The sequence below is a fragment of the Misgurnus anguillicaudatus genome, chromosome 5 (genome assembly GCF_027580225.2).
Source record: "Misgurnus anguillicaudatus chromosome 5, ASM2758022v2, whole genome shotgun sequence".
Taxonomy (NCBI): domain Eukaryota; kingdom Metazoa; phylum Chordata; class Actinopteri; order Cypriniformes; family Cobitidae; genus Misgurnus; species Misgurnus anguillicaudatus.
This window is the reverse complement of record NC_073341.2, coordinates 6,999,480-7,018,938: the sequence shown is the minus strand read 5'-3', so window position 1 is coordinate 7,018,938 and position 19,459 is coordinate 6,999,480. Positions and strand designations below refer to the sequence as shown.

The window sequence follows — 19,459 nt, the reverse complement described above, 5'->3', positions numbered from 1 at the left end:
TGTTAAAGTATGACCACTGGAAATGAGAAAAACTGAACCAAAATCTGAGAAAAAAAAAATTAAAATAGCTGACTTCCTGTTTGGTGTAGGGCATTGCTCCAAGAGACTTTTTTGTAGGGCTTGTAATAATACATACTGAAATTCATATACATTAAACACAGTCCAAAGGCTGCTTCGTTGAATATTTGAAAGTGGCGCTAAAACATGTCCCTTCAGGTTGCCAGCTGGTGGCGCTATGACTATAAATGAATATGGGTATGTAGATGTGTTCAGGCCAGGACTCTTAGCAATCATGTGAAATTTGGGACAGATCGGACATTGTATGCATGAGTTCCAGCAACTTCCTGATTCATGGGAAAACATCAAATTTGTCGGGCCAGAACCGACACAAATTTTTACGTAGAGTAAAATCCTTTGCAACTTAGCATCACAAAGGCCTTAAGATGACACTCACCAAATATGAAGATGATTCGACGAAAACTGTAGGAGGAGTAAGTTAAAGTATGATGCCTGGAAATGACAAAAACTGCGCCCAAATCACAAAAAAAAACCTCTGAATACCTGACTTCCTGTTTGGTTTACGGCTTCGCTCCAAGATACTTTTTTTGAAGGTCTTGTCATGCTACAGAAGCGTACCGAATTTTGTAATTGTACGTTAAACACAGTCCGAGGGCTGCTTCGTTGAAAATTTGTAGGTGGCGCTACAGAGCCATTTTCCCACGCCTAACACCACATGTAAATTTTAAACACACTTGACATCTATGCAAAGTTTCATGAGTTCGAGCATGTTTAGGCCCTCTAAAGTCCCGCTGAAATTGGAGAAGAAAAATAAGAAAAAATATAGCTGCAAGCAGCGATGGCGGGCCCTCGCACGTTATTTTACCGCTATACGATGCCTCAGAGAAAACGATGCACGGTGAGCAAGTGCATCAAGTGGGTAAATATCAGTGGGCTATTTAATGTTGTTACTGACCCATTTGGGGACTATAGGTAAAAGAAACCCCACATTTTAGACAAACGGGGCGCTAGTGAGCCACTTAAGAGACACGCCTTTGTCTGACATTTTTGTGCACACTTAACAGCCGACAACTCTGATGTGTGTGCCAAAGTTTAGGTTAATCTAAGCATGCCAAGAGCCCTAAATATGCCTGAAATAAAAGTAAAATTTGACGCGTAGCCATGGGAACAATGTTCAAGATATAAAAAATCCCATCGCAATTTATCATCTACAATGTCTCTGCATCATGTTGACCAATTTTGGTGTCAATCGCATGAAAATCCTAGAAGGGGTATTTAAAAGAACATCGCATGGAACTGTCAAAAAAATACACCTTTGTGACTGACACACTTCCTGACGCCTGGCGGTGGCCCTTTCCCCGTGACTCACAATAGGCACATCGATGCGATCGGAATCTTCAGACGAACAAACACCCCGCGTATCATCACAATAAGACATTCTTTGGCTTAGATATTACACACTTCCTGTTTCTTTGATTTTGCCATGAATTTGTCGCTTCAGCATGGCAGAACCGTTCGAGATATCAAAAATCCCTTCGCAATTTAGCAAGTCCAATGTCTTGGCATCATGATCACCACGTTTGGTGTCAATGGCATGAATCCCCTAGGAGGAGAATTTAAAAGTTCATTACATGCATTTTTAAAACAATCCAAAATGTCTGACTTCCTGTTGGGCGGAGCTAATAGGTTTGAGTGCGAAAGTTGTTCGGGTCGATGAGATCTATATGTGTACCAACTTTTGTACATGTGTGTACATGTTTGCCCGATCTGTGCCCCAATGTTTGCTTTTGCATCACAGGGGGCGCTACAGAGCTTCCCTGCCACGCCCGTGTTCCAGCCTTTGCCTGGTCCTAATGGCCGACGACTCTAATATCTGTGCCAAATTTCAAGAGTTTTCGAGTATGTTAAGGCACCCAAATTGCTCCAAAATGTAAAAAAAAAATAATAATAATCCGAGCAAAAACAATAGGGCTTCGCACCTTTCGGTGCAGGCCATTCTGGCCTCCTCCTCGGTGCTCGGGCCCTAATAATAATAACTCCTTGAAGAACAATAGGGTCCTCACACCCCGGTGTGCTCGGGCCCTAAAAATATGTCAGCAAATTAAGTAGCGGGGCTGTGCAATCCAAATTTAATATCTTGTATGACTTCCACAAGCTTGAAGGACTGCATCCATGCGGTTTGGCAAGGATTCATACAATGCATTGATGAAGTAATCAGGAATAGCACAGAAAGTCTTGCATGCCTCCCAGAGTTCATCAATATTCTTTGGTTTTGTCTTCCATGCTTCCTCTTTCATCCTTCGCAAAATATACTCATTGGTGTTCATGTCTGATGACTGGGCTGGCCAATCCTGGAGCATCTTGCTCTTCTTCGCCTTGAGGAACTTTGATGTGGAGCCTCTTTTATGGTTGGGTATATAAGAGATAGCTAATATTTCTTGGTATTTAAGACTATTGATGTTGCCTGGGCTTGTCAAAACAATCTCCAGTCTCTTAAAAAAAAAATGTATCCTCTGTACTTGATGCTGAGACACATTGAAGGTGTCTGCCACATCAGCAGTGGATCTGGTCTTCAGCCTCTTGATAATCAAAACTTTAGTCTCAGGGTGAATGTTAGGCATGTTTACAAAGGTCTAGTTGCAGTTGATGTTAAGGTATATATATATATATATATATATATATATATATATATATATATATTCCTCCAATTTTATGCACGGATATGTAAGAGAATAATCACAGGGTTTTTCAAAATGTACTGTTTAACATTAATAGTTTTACTATTAATAGTTCACTAGTTAATGTACTTACGAGAATAATTCACATAGCTGTTTTGTGGACATTTTTTACACAGAAAGCAGCAATGATGATATCCCACTTGTTCTCTTGAAAATCCCTCCTTACACTCAACAGAGCAGTTTGAGAAAGGAACCTTTATAGAATAATAAAGGGAATTGGAAGTTAATCTGGACATATACTGTACACATTCATATAAAGGATGTAAGGATATAAAGACTATCAGAGATAACTTACAGAAGTATTGTTACGCCAGGACATGAGTGAGTTGTCGATGGTAAAATTAAATTTTGGATACGTGTCATAAGTGCCAACCATCTCAATCGATGGAGGATTTGTTTCAGTGTTCCAGATCACAACAGCGTAACTGACAGCTGGATCACCATTATCATCATATTTCACCTGACGGCCATTGAGCGGAAAATCCAATTTCTTAATTTCTCCTAGAAGCTGTTGTGAAGTGTGGTGAAAAGACATTTTCAAAATCTTAAAATAAGAGGCAAAGTATTAAGTGAAGTGAAAAGTAAAAGTGAGGTTATGACCAATGTATGTGACCTCTGCATTTAACCCAACCTAGTGAGTAGTCAACGTCAACACACGCACACCTGGAGCAGTAGGCAGCTATCACTGCATCGCCCAGGAAGCAATGGGGGACAGGTGTCTTGCTCAACACTTGAACCGGCAACTCTCTAACCATTAGGACATGACTGCCCATATTATAACTGTCATGTATTGGTTGTCTGTAATCTTTTTGTACTTCTGTCTCTTTTGCCTTACCCTAACTGTTACCCAGATAACCACATGAATAAATACCCATATCTTCTCATGTCTGGCTCTTGTACGGGACAAAAGAGCCATTTTGGCCCCAGTCTGACCAAAAAAAAAAAATTCCTGAGAGCCACAAAACTTATTTTATCCCTAATTTAAGGATAACTGGCATACAAGTTTTATATCCATATGTTATTTATAAAAGACAATTAGAAAAAAAACACTGGCACGTGTAATGTTACTTTAAAAAAATACATATTGCAGGGTTGTTCAAGTCCTTCCATTTTTTGTGGAAATAAAATAAATAGCTGCCCACTAAAGTCTATTAATACATAGTTGCTGCTTATTAGAAAGAGCAAACATAAAAATTGTCCAGTTTATGTTTAAACTTAAGTTCATCTCATTGTGCAGTCATCCTATTTTGTTCCAAAGAGAAAAATACAATACAATATAATATAGCATTTATTTGAATTTTTAAAGCTTCAGGGAGGCAGCCACTGCAGAGGCATGCAGTGATGGTACTAACGGCGTTATAAATAAACGGCGTTACTAACGGCGTTATTTTTTTCAGTAACGAGTAATCAAAATAAATTTCCCCCGTTATAACGCCATTACCATTATTGACAATAAATGATGCACGTTACTATAATTAATCTCACTAAAGCGATTTTCATCATAGTAGGTTCTCTCATCCAGACAGGCAATGTTTTTCTCTAGTGTGTTGGGGGCTGAGAAACACATAACTGATGATGATTGGTGTGTGTGTGTTAGAGGGGGTGGGAAAACCAACTGATGATGATTGGCTTACTTCCCATCGTTAGCCAACCAGAGGCAGGCAGAGTTAACGCACAAACACATGCACAGTCCGAGAAGTACAGTGCAGTGTTGCCAACCTGGTGACTTTGTCACTAGGTTTAGCAACTTTCTAAACCACTTTAGCGACTTTATTTACAATAAGCGACTAGGACAAATCTAGCGATCTTTTCTGGCGTGGTTGGAGACTGACGCGAGAGCATGTATCCCTCTCTCTTCTCAACGAGCAGCGGCTGATGCTGCTAGACACTCACAGGCAGCCTGGTCGTCGCGCTGCAGTCCGTCCGAGTCCCTCACACCCGCAACTACAGCGCGATGACAAGTACAACAAACTCAAAGGTAGGTGAAACGCAAGAATGTTTATGTAATGTGCAACTTATGCAGAGTAAGAAAGAGCCTCTTCATGTCTGTAATTCTGATCTAATAAAGCACCCCACATCATCACATGCTGCCACCCCTTGGGAAAATTAAATAGGGGTTTTTGTGGTAAAAGTGCAGTAGTAACCATGGTTTTTTGGCGTATTGATTGCTATCAGTAAAACCATGGTTTTACTACAGTAACCATTGTGAATTATGGTTTGTTGTCAAAACCATGGTTATTTTGTGGTAACCATGGTTTTACTGCAGTAACCATGTTTTTTTTAACTGTAGTAAATCCATGGTTAATTTTCTTAAGGGACAAAATTTGTGGTTTCTCTTCAGTGTCTAATTCATTCAACAAATGTTATATTGGGGGCATCCAAGTTATTTGAAATATTTGAACTTTTTTTAAGTAACGCAAAAGTTACTTTTCCTGGTAATTAGTTACTTTTATAATAATGAAACGCAGTTACTAACTTAGTTACTATTTGTGAGAAGTAACTAATAACTATAATTACTTTTTTTAAAGTAACGTTACCAACACTGGAGGCATGAAAGCGATGCAAACTCTTTATTTTTCAATCACTCTGCTAAAAACTTGGATTACTCTGCTGATTTTGGACATACAGATATGATTTAAATTATATACATCTTTTAAAATATACATCATTTTATACATCATTTAAGACGTTAAAGTGTCTAGTTTATTTGTGTCCACTCCCAATAAAAACAGAATGTTGTGCTTTTCTCAAAATTAAGAAAATAAACATGATGCGCGTTCTGTTCTCTCTTTTTCAGTAAAGTCCTTTCAGAAACTATAATAGTTTTTTTTTTGGTATATTACTGATCATTTGCTGTATTAATATTATATTAAGCCTAAGGCCTGTTGTTTCTACACAAGGCTATAAGACACCCAGTTAAACTTTCGTTTTTCTCAGTTAACTTTCGTTTCCTAATTAAAAGAGCCTAGGTGCGATCCTGGACTATACCCCGATTGTTCTCGCCACGATTATCTTGAGAAGCAAGGTCGAAACAACCGATAAACAAGAGTACGTCATTTTAGATTAGAGAATTCGTCCAGCTGTACCTCGCTACGTTAACAATAAGGTATCTGTGCAAGCTAGGCCAAGGCCATGAGAACCAATAAGCAGAATATATCATTTTAGATATGAGGAAGGATTCGGCTGCACTTCTGCAACATCAAACAAATAAAATTAATTGTGGCAGACCGAGACCAATGAAAAGAATGTATGTCATCTCAGATAAGAAGTGTTTGATCTTACTGTATAAAAATGGAGTCAGATGTTAGGAGGGCAGATGATCTTTTAGCACCTCTTTGAGGGGTGTTGATTGTCTGACTTTGTTGGCTCGAGCGAATAAAGTAATTTTTGTTTGGCACCTGGAACCTTTGACTCCTGAGTATTTTTTCTTATGAAGATTCAAGCTAAGACTTTTTGCCACAACAAAACATGTAAGAAAAATTAACTGTAACTTAAAGGCAGAGTCCATTATCTCTGAAAGCCAATGTTGACATTTGAAATCACCTAAACAAACACGCCCCTACCCCAATAGAATCTAGACCTTCAGTTGATAGACCCAACCCACACATACGCAACCCAGGCAACGATGTCGATTAGTATCTTCAGGCAGTATTGTCAATATGGACAATCCGCATAGCTCTCGCCTCCTGCAGTCAGTGGACACACAATATCTGATCCAGTCTCTACATTCAGTGCTGTGTTGAGTTGTTTTATCAGAGTGCAGCAAACATGATATCTAAATCTTTATTTACTTGCGTATGTGTGTCTCTGAAAGTTATCTCCAGACACAAGTAATTTCTTTGTGTTGCCGTTAAACATTACACATGACAGGCACACACAAACAAACACACAAGGTATCATATTTGATGCGGTTTGTGGTATTCTTATAAAAGACGCGATTGCAACCAGGCATTCCTTTGTGCTGGGTTAATGTGTTAAAACTGACCTCAGAACGTTATATCTAACTGTAAGGTTGCCACTAAGAAGCCCTGGCTGTCAGTCAGGGTTCCGGAGGGCGCCCCCCCCCCCCAGATTAAGTCTGCTTTCCCGAAGAGCCCGCAAAAAATCTATGCATTAACCCTGCCGTTTTTGACACTTGGGGGCATGTACAATATATGGGTTCGTTTGAGGTTTTTACACTGAACAAAACTATTAACGCAACACTTTTGTTTTTGCCCCCATTTTCATGAGCTGAACTCAAGGCCTAAGCACACTTGTGCAATAATCATGCTGTCTAATCAGCATCTTGATATGCCATACCTGTGAGGTGCATGGATTATCTCTGCAAAGAAGAAGTGCTCTCTAAAGCACTATTCGGACGGGATTCGTTTTTCAAACGACATTTGAGTTTCAACATGTCCCCCACGACGTCTGTGATTTTATGTACCGATTTGGACGTGATTAAAATTCTCAGGCTATTCCAGAGATGGGAGTATGTGTTTCATGCATTTGGCACATGCTCTGGATATGCGTGTTTGTAAGGTTTGATATTTTGCTTAAATGTAAAATTATTACAGAACATGTAATTTATTTATTTATTTAATTTTAACAAATCAAAATAACTTATACAAATCCTACTAAAGTAGCCTACGTGTTTTAAATAACTGGCTGCTTATAATAAACCCAATGAAATTAAGAAATAAAGATTTATAACAATATATTATCTTTATTAATTAACACTACCATTCCAGAGTTAAACAAAATAAGGTTGAGTTTACCTTATACTGATATTACAGTGGCCAGTCTTAACAGTGTTTGATATTCAGCTGGTCTTGAATTTAATTATTTTATTTTGCCGAATGGAAACAAACATCCATATCTGAATGAATAGGACTCGGAAAGTAAAATACATGCACGTTAGTAAAACACAGACATTTGCATCCGGACGGGATTAAATTTCTCAGAGGACCTCTGAGTTCAGCGAAAAACAGTAGGTAAATTGCTCTGGAATTCTTACGTAGGTCGTCAGAGAAAAACACAGGCATGGCCGATTCGGACAAGATTAAAAATACAGAGGACCTCTGAAAAGCATGATTATCTCAGAGGTCCCCCTGTAAAACTAATCCCATAAGAATAGGGCTTAATACAGATTTAGATGTGTGAACAATATTTGAGAGAAATAGGCCTTTTGTGTAAAAAAATCTAAAATCTAATCGATTTAGCTCATCTCACAACCAAACCCAGCCTTGAGATTGATTTCTTTAACGCAATTCCTTGTCGAGTTACTCCAAGCATACCAATATCGGGTGTTTCTGGTTGGCCTAGCTTTTTCCCCTAGCATATTGGGTCTGATGGCAGCAGCGTCCACCGTGATTCCTTTAGGCCAATGGCACATGAAACCTCCTCAGTGGTGACTCAAAAGGGTTCTCACTCAGAGGAAACTGTATGTTCATGGTCGGACACAATTGTCTTCGTTTCCTGTCTACATAGAACAAACTGTGGTTTCTTACATTCAAAAACATGTATGAGACTTCAGGGGATGACTGTATGGCAGAGTCCTGCACCGTTCGGGTTCCCGCGGATACCCACATAAAAGTGTATCAAATGGGTGGATTGTGCCATTCCTAAAATTCGCGGGCGGATAATTAACTCCGTGCGGGCGGGTAGTAGTGCAAATGAAAATATGTGCAAAATTTGTATGTCTAAGGATGTGCACACCAAAACTTTTAAACACGGCTGTTTTTTCAGCCAAGCGCTTTTTAGATGTGATACTTAAGCTGTGAGCTGGTTGGTTGTTGTGATACTTGTCCCGCCCCTTCTCCACTGTGATTGGACGGCCGTGTGAGAACTGACATTGACGAGCGGAGCATTTCACCCAAACTTGAATCTCTTTCAACTCTCGACGCTCAGCGCCAAGCGCGGAAAAACCGCTGACCGCCGGCTTATTTGAAAAACGGTCGCAGGGGTAAAAGCTTTGGTGTGCACGCCCTAATTACCATTACACGCGCAACATATGACATTTGACCCATCACGTCACCACCACTACAACAGTGCGCAACCTTTATTGATTCTTCTCGTAGCCTAGTTGGAGCGAGGGTTGCAGGACTCTGGCATTAAGTTTTGCTGTTGATAGCCGGAAGCTGAACGTCTTCTCTTAGAGAGCATTTCGAGACGAGACGTAGGAGCACAGCAGGGGTTGTGTAGGTAGGTTCTTCTTTTTCTTGGTCTTTTTTTATTAATAGGTCTATTTGTGTATAGTTATCAGGTTCCATTTGTGTGAATAGGCTACTTAAATGGCACAAAACAGAGCGCACTTTAGCCTGTTTCATTAGCTTATTCATGACGCTGTTGTGATTTTGAGAGGTACGAGATAAAAAAATAAAGCACTTTAATTGGAATGATTTTAGCGTGTGTGATTTATGCGTGTGTGGGTACTGGTCGGGTAACGGGACAAATATTAACATGTCCGGGCGGGTGCGGATTTAATTTTGATATTATCACGGGTGACTGGTCGGATCTGGTGCTGAACTTTGCGGGTACAGGCAGGAGTGGGTCTCCAAAAACGGACCTGTGCAGGACTCTGCTGTATGGTGTTAGTACAGTCTCAAAAGTTGGCAGTTTGGCATTTGAGATTCATCCCTGGCCATATGTGACGTCTGGGGGTATGGCTTAAACCCAAAAAGAGCAGTTTAACCCCCCCCCCAAACCAACAACATTGTTTCTTAGGGTGGTTTGGAATTCAGTCAATGCAGGCACAACTGTTTGCCACTCGCACTCAGTCAATCCTAACAACAGTGTCCAGGATTGTATTAGGTCAAGTTCACACTGTGAAGTATTTTTTAGAAATATTAGGTCTGATGGCAGCAGCATTCAATGTGATTTGTTTTGGCTACTGCACATAAGACATTCCCAGTAGTGTCTCAAAGAGTTCTCTCTGAGGGGAAACCCATTCTGTGTGTTTAAGGTTATGCGCAAATGCCTTTGTTCTGTGTCTGCATAAAAGAAACTTTGGTCTCTCAAACAGGGTCTGACCTTGGCGGTGCAATGCCATATAGACACTTCAATCACAGGTTGGGGAGTGCTAAAGGAAAGCTGCTTAGTGAGTGGCCTGTGGAGAGGGCAGCATCTCTGCTTGCACATGAATTGCCTAGAGATGTTAGTTGTGTTTCGAGCATTGAAACACTTCCTCACAGTCTTCAGTCTTAATATGTCAGTGGTCTCTTAAAACAATCACCAAGGAGACTGGCACTTCAGATTCTCCTCTGGGCACAAAGGAAACATCTTTGTCACCTCCGGCGATGCATATTCCAAGAGCCCAGAACGTGAGAGCAGACATTCTGTAAAGGCAGCGGCTGAGGCCCGGGGAATGGAGACTCCACTCTGAGGTGACGGAGCAGTTTTTGGTAAAAAAAATTTCTACAGACCTATTTGTGTCTCAGGAGACGACCCATTGGCCTTTATGGTTCTCCCTGACATGTCCAGCACCATCAGGGCTATAGTACAGACGTGGCATTTTTTATAATACATAATGCTGGTTTTTATTACATAGGCAACATATTAATTTTTTGTTAAAACAACCATGTGTTTACTTGGTTTTAATATTTTATTTGAAACAATTATTATTGCATCGTCATTATTGTATTTTAAAGGTTGTTGCTTACTTGGGTCTATTTTTATTACCAAAAAAATATCAATTACCAAATTAATTGTTAGGGACCAAGGTTATTTTCGTAAACGAAAACTGAAACTAAGACTAAAACTATCAGCTAAAAAACATTTTCGTTAACTGAAATAAAATTAAAAATTCATAATAAATGAAAAACTAAAACTAAACGAAACGAGCAACAGTTATTGAAAAACTAACTGAAATAAAATAATAATTATCAAAAATAAGTATTCGTTTTCGTAATTAATAAGCTCTCATCCCGTGGCGGAAAATCTGAACAGGCTTTATAATAGACCCCTTAATCGCCTACGTCACTGTGACGTCATCTCTCTAGCTGGAGGCAAAACACTCATAGCAGGCGCACTAAAAGTTTGAGGTTTTGACTTTAAAATGTCGTCTTCTTGTGTTTTTGGCTGCCAAAATAGAAGTAACAGCACTTTTCGTTCAAAACTAAAGTTTTACCGGATCCCGGCAGACACACAGAAATAAAGAAGACAATTGTGGTTGAATGGACGGAGACGATCGCAAATAATGCTCGTGTTTGCAGTGCACACTTCATATCAGGTAAAATAATCTATGCTTATGTATTGGTGTGTTGGTCTTATCTAGTACAAATCAGAAAGTTTCTGTTTTATAGGTGATGATACGTCAGTGCACTAGCTAGCTTAAATGTTAAACAAACATACAGCGATAGATGTGTGTGCCATCCTTTGAATGATCTCTTAAAATAATCCCCATTGCTAATCATAGTTAGTCCAGCGATAGGTTACATTAGACAATAAGCCTTGACAAAATTTCCCAAACCAACCGAAAATACTTAGGAAATATCCAAAACCTGGTTAAAATGTTTCCAATGAACAAGATACAAGAACTAACTGTTACAGAGTTAATTTACAAAAATAGCTGTCACGCAGATTCAGTAACTTTACATATTCAGACAGTTCCGAACCTTCTTCTGCATCTATGTTTAATAAATCCCTCCTAAAACGTCCTAGCTTACGCTTGTCAGCACTGCGTCCACGCCTCTTTTTGCCTCCAACTAATCCCCGCCCACCCGGAGACGTTGCAATGTTTACAAACTTTTAAGGAGTCTTTACTTGTAGATGGCGCTTTATGCATGTGAGGTTAGCTGAGGCTGACAGCAACCTCAGTTAACTGATAAATATGTCAGACAGTCTAGCTGCTGTTAGCTGCTAAACTATAATTACTAAAACTATAACTGAATCTAAATAAAATAAAAACTAAATAGAAATGTGTTTGCAAAATAAAAACTAAAACTAACAAAACCATTCATGAAACTAACTAAAACTAAACTTAAATTTAAAGCAAAATTGAAAACGATACTAAAATAAAAACTAATTTAAAAAAGCAAAACTATAATATGTTAGGGACAGTCCTAGATTAGTTAAATTTTTTTTAAATTATGTGATTTCAGTTTCTCATTAATATATTTTATCATTGAGGATTTCTTAAAAAGTGTAAAAACCTTGTCTCATTCTCATGAACCTAATCTTGTGTCTTGTTTCGTGACACCCCTAGCTCCTGGGTAGAGGGCTGCATTGGGATTGGACTCCCGCGGGACCCAACGCAAATCTCGCGGGGGCGGGCGGGTTCACCTTTGCTGCGGGCGGGAGTGGGCGGTCAGAATTTTTTTGCGGGAGACCCGTGGGTCCCGGTGGGATTTTGCAGCTAAACATTATGTGGGACATACCGTGGCAACTTCGGGGAGCACATGCCCAATGCTGTTATAGACTATGTGTCTCGCATCTGGAAGAACTGGTGAGCACTAGTGACAAATCAGGTTGTTTAGTTTAATTAATCATTTGGTGCGTGTGTATCATGCAGTATACAGTTGAAAACTGGGGTTTTGTTTTAACGGTTAATGTTAAACACTGCTTAAAAAATTATGTAATTTTAACTGCGTAAAACCCCACGTGGAGCGAAGGCTGAATCAAATCCTTGGTTTCAATGCGGTCGTTACGAATTCAGTACTGTTTGATCTTACAGAAATTATAGTTTAGCAAATATTATACTCTAACCCCAAACGCAAGCAAAGTTTAAAGTTTGAGTACATGACAAAGTACGCTATCAAGCAGACTCGAAACACCAAGAGCCCGGAGCGAACGAAAAAACATAGGCTACTTAACAGACTGCACGGTCGGCATATGAATATCTTCTTTATTTGGTTTGACATGTTATGAAGAAAGACAACCATATTTTGCCTACGTGCTCCGTGAAAGCCTGTTCTTAATGCCAGCGGAGAAAACTCTGCTTAAACAGGCATTTGCACTTGCAGTTCCGCTTCATTTTCCATATAGAGCACCGCATATAATAAATGTTCTCCGTTTCGTTTTCCATGTCTGTCTCGTTTAGCTGTAATAACAAAATAAAATAAGTCATAACAAGAAGCTAACAAATCTCTCATGATGCGGCGGAGAAGCACGTCTAAATTAAACCTGAGCCGGTGGACAAAAACAGACAACCCGGTGTTAAACAGGTGATAACCCGGTGTTAAAACTCGAAATACTTCAATTAGTCTGCGATCTGAATTGCCAAAACAATCAGACATACAAACAAATACATTTTCATGTATATGTAATTTATATTTGATGTATATTTACATTAAAGACTGTAAAAGACAATACATGAAGTGAAAACATTAAATGAATAGTAGCATTTACCCTGCAGTGGCGCATTAAAAACAAACAAACTAACATTTCAATAGCATCTTTTCCATTAGAATTATTATTGCAGATCAAATATTCGACCATTCGTGCACATCCCTAATTTTAAACACAATAGTGTTGAAAGTCTGTTTTTCTGGATGTTAATCTGAACCAGTGTTTTGTATGAGCATGCATTTGTGTACAGTTTTCACAAACTCTGAGAAAATCCGCGGGAGCGTGCAGGAGTGGACACAAATATTGCGGGCGCGGGCGGGAGTGGAACACGCAGGTTGCGGGAGCGGGCGGGACTGGTCATAAATTCAGCGGGTGCGGGCGGGCATGGGTTTAAAAAAACAGTCCCGCGCAGGGCTCTACTCCTGGGGGTTTCTGGAGAACTGATAGCATAGTTTTTTTATTGCCCAAGTTTGGTTTTCAAACCTCCTAGCTGGTCAATAAGACAGGGAAATTGAAAATGATTGGTTTAGCCCACATAGGGGATCAGTTTGTGAATCAGTGTCTCTCAACTGAGATTGATGAGACCATACCTAACTCTAGAACAGGGTTCTCCAAATCTTACCCTGGAGGGCCAGAGCACTGCAGAGTTTAAGTCCAATCACACTTACCCACCTGTGATTGTCTAGTTATCATGAAGACCTTGATTAGCTTGCTCAGGTGTGTTTGATTAGGGTTGGAGCTAAAAGGTGTGTTTGACATCGGCTGTGGCTGGATGTAACCGATCGGCGAGATTGGCCGCGTGCAGGCGGGGAGGAGCTGAAAACGGAGACGTGACGTCGGACGCGCTGTGGTTCCCGTAGCTTGCTGCATTTACATCAGGCATGGCTGATCACGTGCCGTTTGCTTGCTTAATCGCATTAAAAATTATTTGTAAGATGTAAACTACATAAAAAGTGAATTATACTGTTTTGAATGTCCGTGTATGAGCATGAGTGGAACTGAAGAGGCTTACAGCAGTGTTTTTACAAGAATAAAGAGTTCAACATAAGCATATATTATTTAAATACCAATGTAGTGGGGTCTACGTTTTTTATCCATTTTATTTTGATGAAGATGACACAATATAACATCGCGACTACATGAAAATAGCTTTAACTGTTATAAAAATACAGATTTGTGAGCATTTGTGGAATTGAGGGCGTGAAAATAAACACGAAATACACGTGATTGTTGTCATGTGGTGAATCCGACCAATCGTGAAACAGCTGTGTCGTCATTACAGCCCGTGCAGCTCCTCTTCGCGAACAGCGCTGGCTAACTTAGGCGGCTGATCTCGAACCGCTCTCGCGGTACTTAAAAGCCATATGACACAATCACGTGCCTGCAGCGCCAGCTGAAGTCGGACAAAAATACTAACCGGAATGCACTGCTTCAAGTCAGCCGCCGATCAGTCTGCGCAGTGCCGCATGAAGTTGAACACACCTAACCTCTGCAGTGCTCTGGCCCTCCGGGGTCAGATTTGGGGAACTCTGCTCTAGAACTTCCTCCACCAAAAACTGTATACATTAAAGTGAAGAGTTTTGATTAATTTGTAGTGAAAGGCATATTGACCCAGCTAACTGCCCAGTGGTTTTAGTTCTGGAATTTCTACAAGATCGATTTTCGTTAAATGTAAACGTTAAACGTCTCCTCCTTTGAGGTTTTCTGTTATAAAAACAAGCTTTTAACTCTTTCACTAATTTTAAAGTGTTAGTTTTGGCAGCCAAAACCAAAAGACACGATGTAAAAATCTGTTAACTAATACTGTTGTTCATTTTCAAAGTTCTATCATTTGTAAATTTGCACCCTGTGGAAGATTCTGAACACCTTAATGAATTTTTCTGACTCTCAGGTAATAATGTTTCTGGTGATCTGCAAAAAAATTTAAATGAATAATATCACAATGTATTGGTTATACAATTTTCTTCCTCTGGGTCAAACCTTAAATATTACCTGAGAAATTCATGCTAGAAACCCACGCTCATTTAAAGATTTGGATTTATGCATGGCCAGAGACAAAACATAATGTAATTTTTATGAATGTTTACAGTTAAGTGAATGATAAAAGTTTACCCTTTGTAACTTAACTAGCTGTTAAACAAAATGTAAGAAAAAAAGGAATTTTTGCTGAAAACTTACAAAGAACGCATGGTTTATCTGTCAATTAAATGTGAATAAAAACGTTGCGTTAGCTGCATTGTTTTATGTCTATTATTCTGAATGTTTGCAGGAGAGGACAGGGGTGGATACGAACATTGTGGGAGTGAAATGTATATGCATTTGTTTTAAAGGGGACTTTTCACAATATTTTTTTATATGTCAAATAAATATTTGGTGTCCCCAGAGAACATATGTGAAGTTCTATCTTAAAAAATATATAGATAATTTATTATAGCATGTTTAAATTGCCACTTTGTGTGAGCAAACATGCCTCGGTGTGTCCTTTTAAATGCAAATGAGATGATATGTGCACTAAATGCCATTGCCATGGTTGGATAGTGCAGATTAAGGGACATCACAAGGGGAGCCAAATTTCAATTACCTATTTTTTCACATGCATGCAGAAAATTATTTACCAAAGCTAAGTTACTGTGTTGTTCTTTTTCATATTTTCTAGGTTGCTAGAAGCACTGGGGACCCAATTTTAGCACTTAAAATGGAAAAAGTCAGATTTTCACGAAATGTCCCCTTTAAAATTAATAATCCTATAATGGGCTTTCAAATGTATTTACTCACCATGTACGGCTTAACTGTTGTATTTTTGTTGCATTGGGTTATGTTGCAGTGCAGAACTTTATGTAATGCATGAGCTATGGTGTATATGGCAGCGTAGATGGAAATAGAGAATGTGGGATCTTCATTTATAATTTCCTCTGCAGTCACCAATGAGCAGTTGTCACAATTTTGATTACATGTCTTTGTGTGGATTTCACTCTCAGTGTTATCATTAGGATAAACCTCAGTTGTTTCTTTGGTTTTATAAATGAATTCATTAAATCCTGGCAATGACAAAAATCTCTCTGTAATGCCAATAATTGTTCCAATTTTCTCAATTCCTGGCTCTTTAAGAAGCTGCTGATTCATGGACCATGTTTCATCTGCAATCCAAACTTTGTCTCGGATGTTCTTTGTTATGGCTGTTTTGATTATATTTTTTGCATATTGTGACACAGTGAAAACCACAATGACATTAATGTTGAGCTTATCAATTTTTTTAAGAGTTAGACTGTAGTTTGCACTTTGACTAAGAATCTCTTGATAAGCCAAACAAATGCCAGTATTTCTGATATAATTGTTAAACAGTTGAAGGCCTTCTTCACTGTCTGGATCTCCAAGAAAAGCAACCCAGTTCCATCCAAACCACCGGATGATGTGAATAATCATCTGTATCAAGTCTTTGTTGCTAGGGATTGTTCTTATAAAAGATGGATACTGAAGTTTATCACTCAATGTATAGCTGGTAGCTCCATAATTAACCTTTAAGAAAGAAGAATGTTTGTATTAAATTGCCTGACAATTTGCCTACCATTACATTTATTATACATTTATAACACTCAATGTTTAGTTTTATGCACAAAAGTATTTGTATATGTCTCTGTGTTAAAGTGATGAAGTCTGGCAGCACTGGATGGAGGTTATGAAGTGAGTGTGTTTGTTATTAAACATAAAATTTACCAGTGGTATAAGGTCCATTGTGATCAGTGGTGCAATATTAATAGTTCTTGTGTTTCCATAAGGTCCTGTTGAAGCAATGACTTTAGTCTGATGGCTGTTGAGTTTTTCTTGAGGATTTATTGAGCCGTTCTGTGAGATAAAACTGAAGACTGAAGGGAAATTCTTAGTGTCAGAACAATAATCAAAAACTTCATAACCCAGAGAGACATTGGGCAGCAGGGTGCTTGAGTTATTAATCTCCTCAACAGCAAACCTCATGACTTGAAACATCTGATAGCCTGGGTCTGAGAAAGTTTGCCTATAGTAGAAAATATTTGTAATGTAGATAACTGCAGTTAAATGTGGTCTCAGAAACATTACTTTAAAAAACGCCAGCTTTAAAGGTGTAACATTCATTTAGATAATAAGCTTGTTAAATAAATCTGATAAATAAAATATTTTTTTGCTTACCTAAAACATTCAATGGCCTCCGGGGAGAACAGGGGTGCTGCATGTTCAGTTTCATGTACTGGAAAAAGTCCACCCAATAAGTAATCTCCATCTAAACTGAACTCGGAAGATGAACAAGAAACTTCGAAAAAGATAGAAGTAGTAAAGGCCACAAGGAAAGTGTAAATGCGACTTAGAAACATGATTAAAAATGAATTGTTTCTCCTGAAACAGGAATGTGAAGGGGTTTTATATAATAATTCAATTTGCTTAAACCACTTTGTTTATTCACAGCTCTGGGCATCACACTCAATGTTTTTATTGTTATAAATATTAATTTTCATAGACCATATTTCATCTTCAATGCAAACTTTGTCTGTTGTATGTTTTTTGCATATTGTCATACAATGAAAACCACAAGGACACTGCTGTTGTGGTTATCAGTCTTTTATAAAGTTAGACTATAGTTTAGAGTGTAGAAAACACACACCAGGAGGAGGAAATAGAGACGAATCGTGTATTTTGTGAATAAGATTTTATTTGCAATTTTGACATCATATTAAACAAACTTAAATCAAAGGAAAGCATAAAGAAAAGTTTAATGTCTAACCGTTTGGCTAGGATGCTTCTTCTTCCGTTCAGGTACTCGATCGTGTGCTCCACCTTAACTCTACATCCATTCAAGTGAGAGTTAAATGTTTTGTGTTCTTCTGACCAATTAGGTCAAGAATAACCTTTGATGAGCCAAGGCAGTAGTGGATAGGCTGGATCACCTACTACTAGCTGAGGGTCTCATTTATAAAACGGTGTAGGATCCTTACTAAAAGTTAACATGCGCCCAAAAGCAAAAAATGGTGTACGTCAAAAAAAAAAAATTTACTTATAAAACCGTGTGTAGGCACAACTGTAAGCATTGTTCCCTTATAAATCACAGATTACCTGCAAGATGTGCGTACATGAATCAGCTTCATATCCCGCCCTGTACACGCCCATGTTTAACCATAAATAGTGCATTCAGTCTGTTTCTTACACTGCTATGTGTCAAGGTAAAGGAATCATGTGATGAGCCAATGTGCCACAATGTTTGTTAACACCTTGACAAAATCACAGATTGAGGTGGTATCCTTCCCCCAAAATCACATTTGAAAACAAAAATGTAATAGTGAACACATGCTTCTTCATGGGGTTTTGTTATAAACACCATAATAGTTAGGACTGATAATGAGTAAGATTGTGCAAGACATATTCACAATACATGTTAAGTTAATTAATTCAGCATATGTCAATCTCTTATCCATTTACATTGACTTGCTTTACATGTACTGTACTTCTATTATTTATCACAACTTTCTTTTGTCTAAAAAGTCAGATTAAGTAGTTCAGACAACTAGTTAGCTAGTTTAACTAGCAGGGGCGTCAGACTGGGGGTAAAACCATTACTGATTACCAGGGCCCCAAGGGAAGAGAGGGCCCTTGAAAAGTCTTGAATATATTTTATTTTACCTGGATATTTTCATTTCCTAATTAAAGTTCATAATGAATGTCAGATGAAATGTAAAGTTAGTGTATAGGCTGAATAACTGTTTGACTGACTACATTTTGTATAAGTAAAACCTATCAAAAGTCTCACGGTCTCACCCCTGCTAATGCGCCAAATTTCTGCAGCGCGGTTGAAATGTCTTTCTCAAAGAACACTAAATCAGGCCACCAAAAAAGAAAGGCAAGACAGGAGAAGGAAACGAGGGGAAATAATTTGTGACTGACTTATTTTCAAAGAAAGGTGAGCACAAACTAGAACACACAATCTATAGTGCTAAACTGTTTGAATATCCCCGCGATTATTAATGCTAAAAATGAACTGAGACAACCCATTGAAAAAGCAGAACATACACAATATGTGGTGAAAGGCTAAATAAACTGTATACTAATAGGCTACTGTTTGCATACAAAACTCCATTAAAATTAGCAAAAATAGGCTAATCAGTTTCACAGGTAGCTTGGTACATATCATGTCAACATTATATTATAAACGTCAGTGGGCATTTACTGGGGAATAAACTTCAGTATAAGCTATACATTTGAGGAAGCTATAGCATGTAAGCAATAGCATTTCTTTCGTTTTGCCTTTTTTTCTCTAGATAAAAATGACTTGTGACAGTGAAGTTTTGTTTGTCTTTTATTATGAATGGAGCTTTTTGTTAACCCATTTGTGCCCAAATTTTTCTGAATGGTTTCATGCATATAATTGTGTTAATAGTGTCCTCTGTAAACATGTTCTGCATTTATTTTCCCCA

The 19,459-nt window shown here is 38.5% G+C and overlaps 1 protein-coding gene across 1 annotated transcript; it reads right to left on the bottom strand.

Moving 5' to 3' along the window:
• Window positions 1–2,812: 2,812 nt before the first annotated feature.
• On the bottom strand, window positions 2,813–18,408 carry LOC129413442 (taste receptor type 1 member 1-like). Its single transcript, XM_055167134.2, has 4 exons — window positions 16,737–18,408; window positions 15,798–16,538; window positions 3,052–3,264; window positions 2,813–2,950 (listed from the first exon to the last, which is right to left on the bottom strand). Exons 1-4 carry the CDS (start codon window positions 17,130–17,132, stop codon window positions 2,813–2,815), a joined length of 1,488 nt encoding a protein of 495 aa, XP_055023109.2. The 5' UTR covers window positions 17,133–18,408.
• Window positions 18,409–19,459: the final 1,051 nt, after the last annotated feature.

Bases quoted from the DNA above. Each gene is read 5' to 3' on its own strand.
- LOC129413442 (XM_055167134.2), bottom strand. From the start codon at position 17,132: ATGAATGTTACACCTTTAAAGCTGGCGTTTTTTAAAGTAATGTTTCTG. The intron at 3,265-15,797 runs GTGAGTAAATAC...ACTTCACAACAG, and splicing joins CAACAGTTAAGCCGTACATG to CTTCTAGGAGAAATTAAGAA. The intron at 2,951-3,051 runs GTAAGTTATCTC...TATTCTATAAAG, and splicing joins CCTGGCGTAACAATACTTCT to GTTCCTTTCTCAAACTGCTC.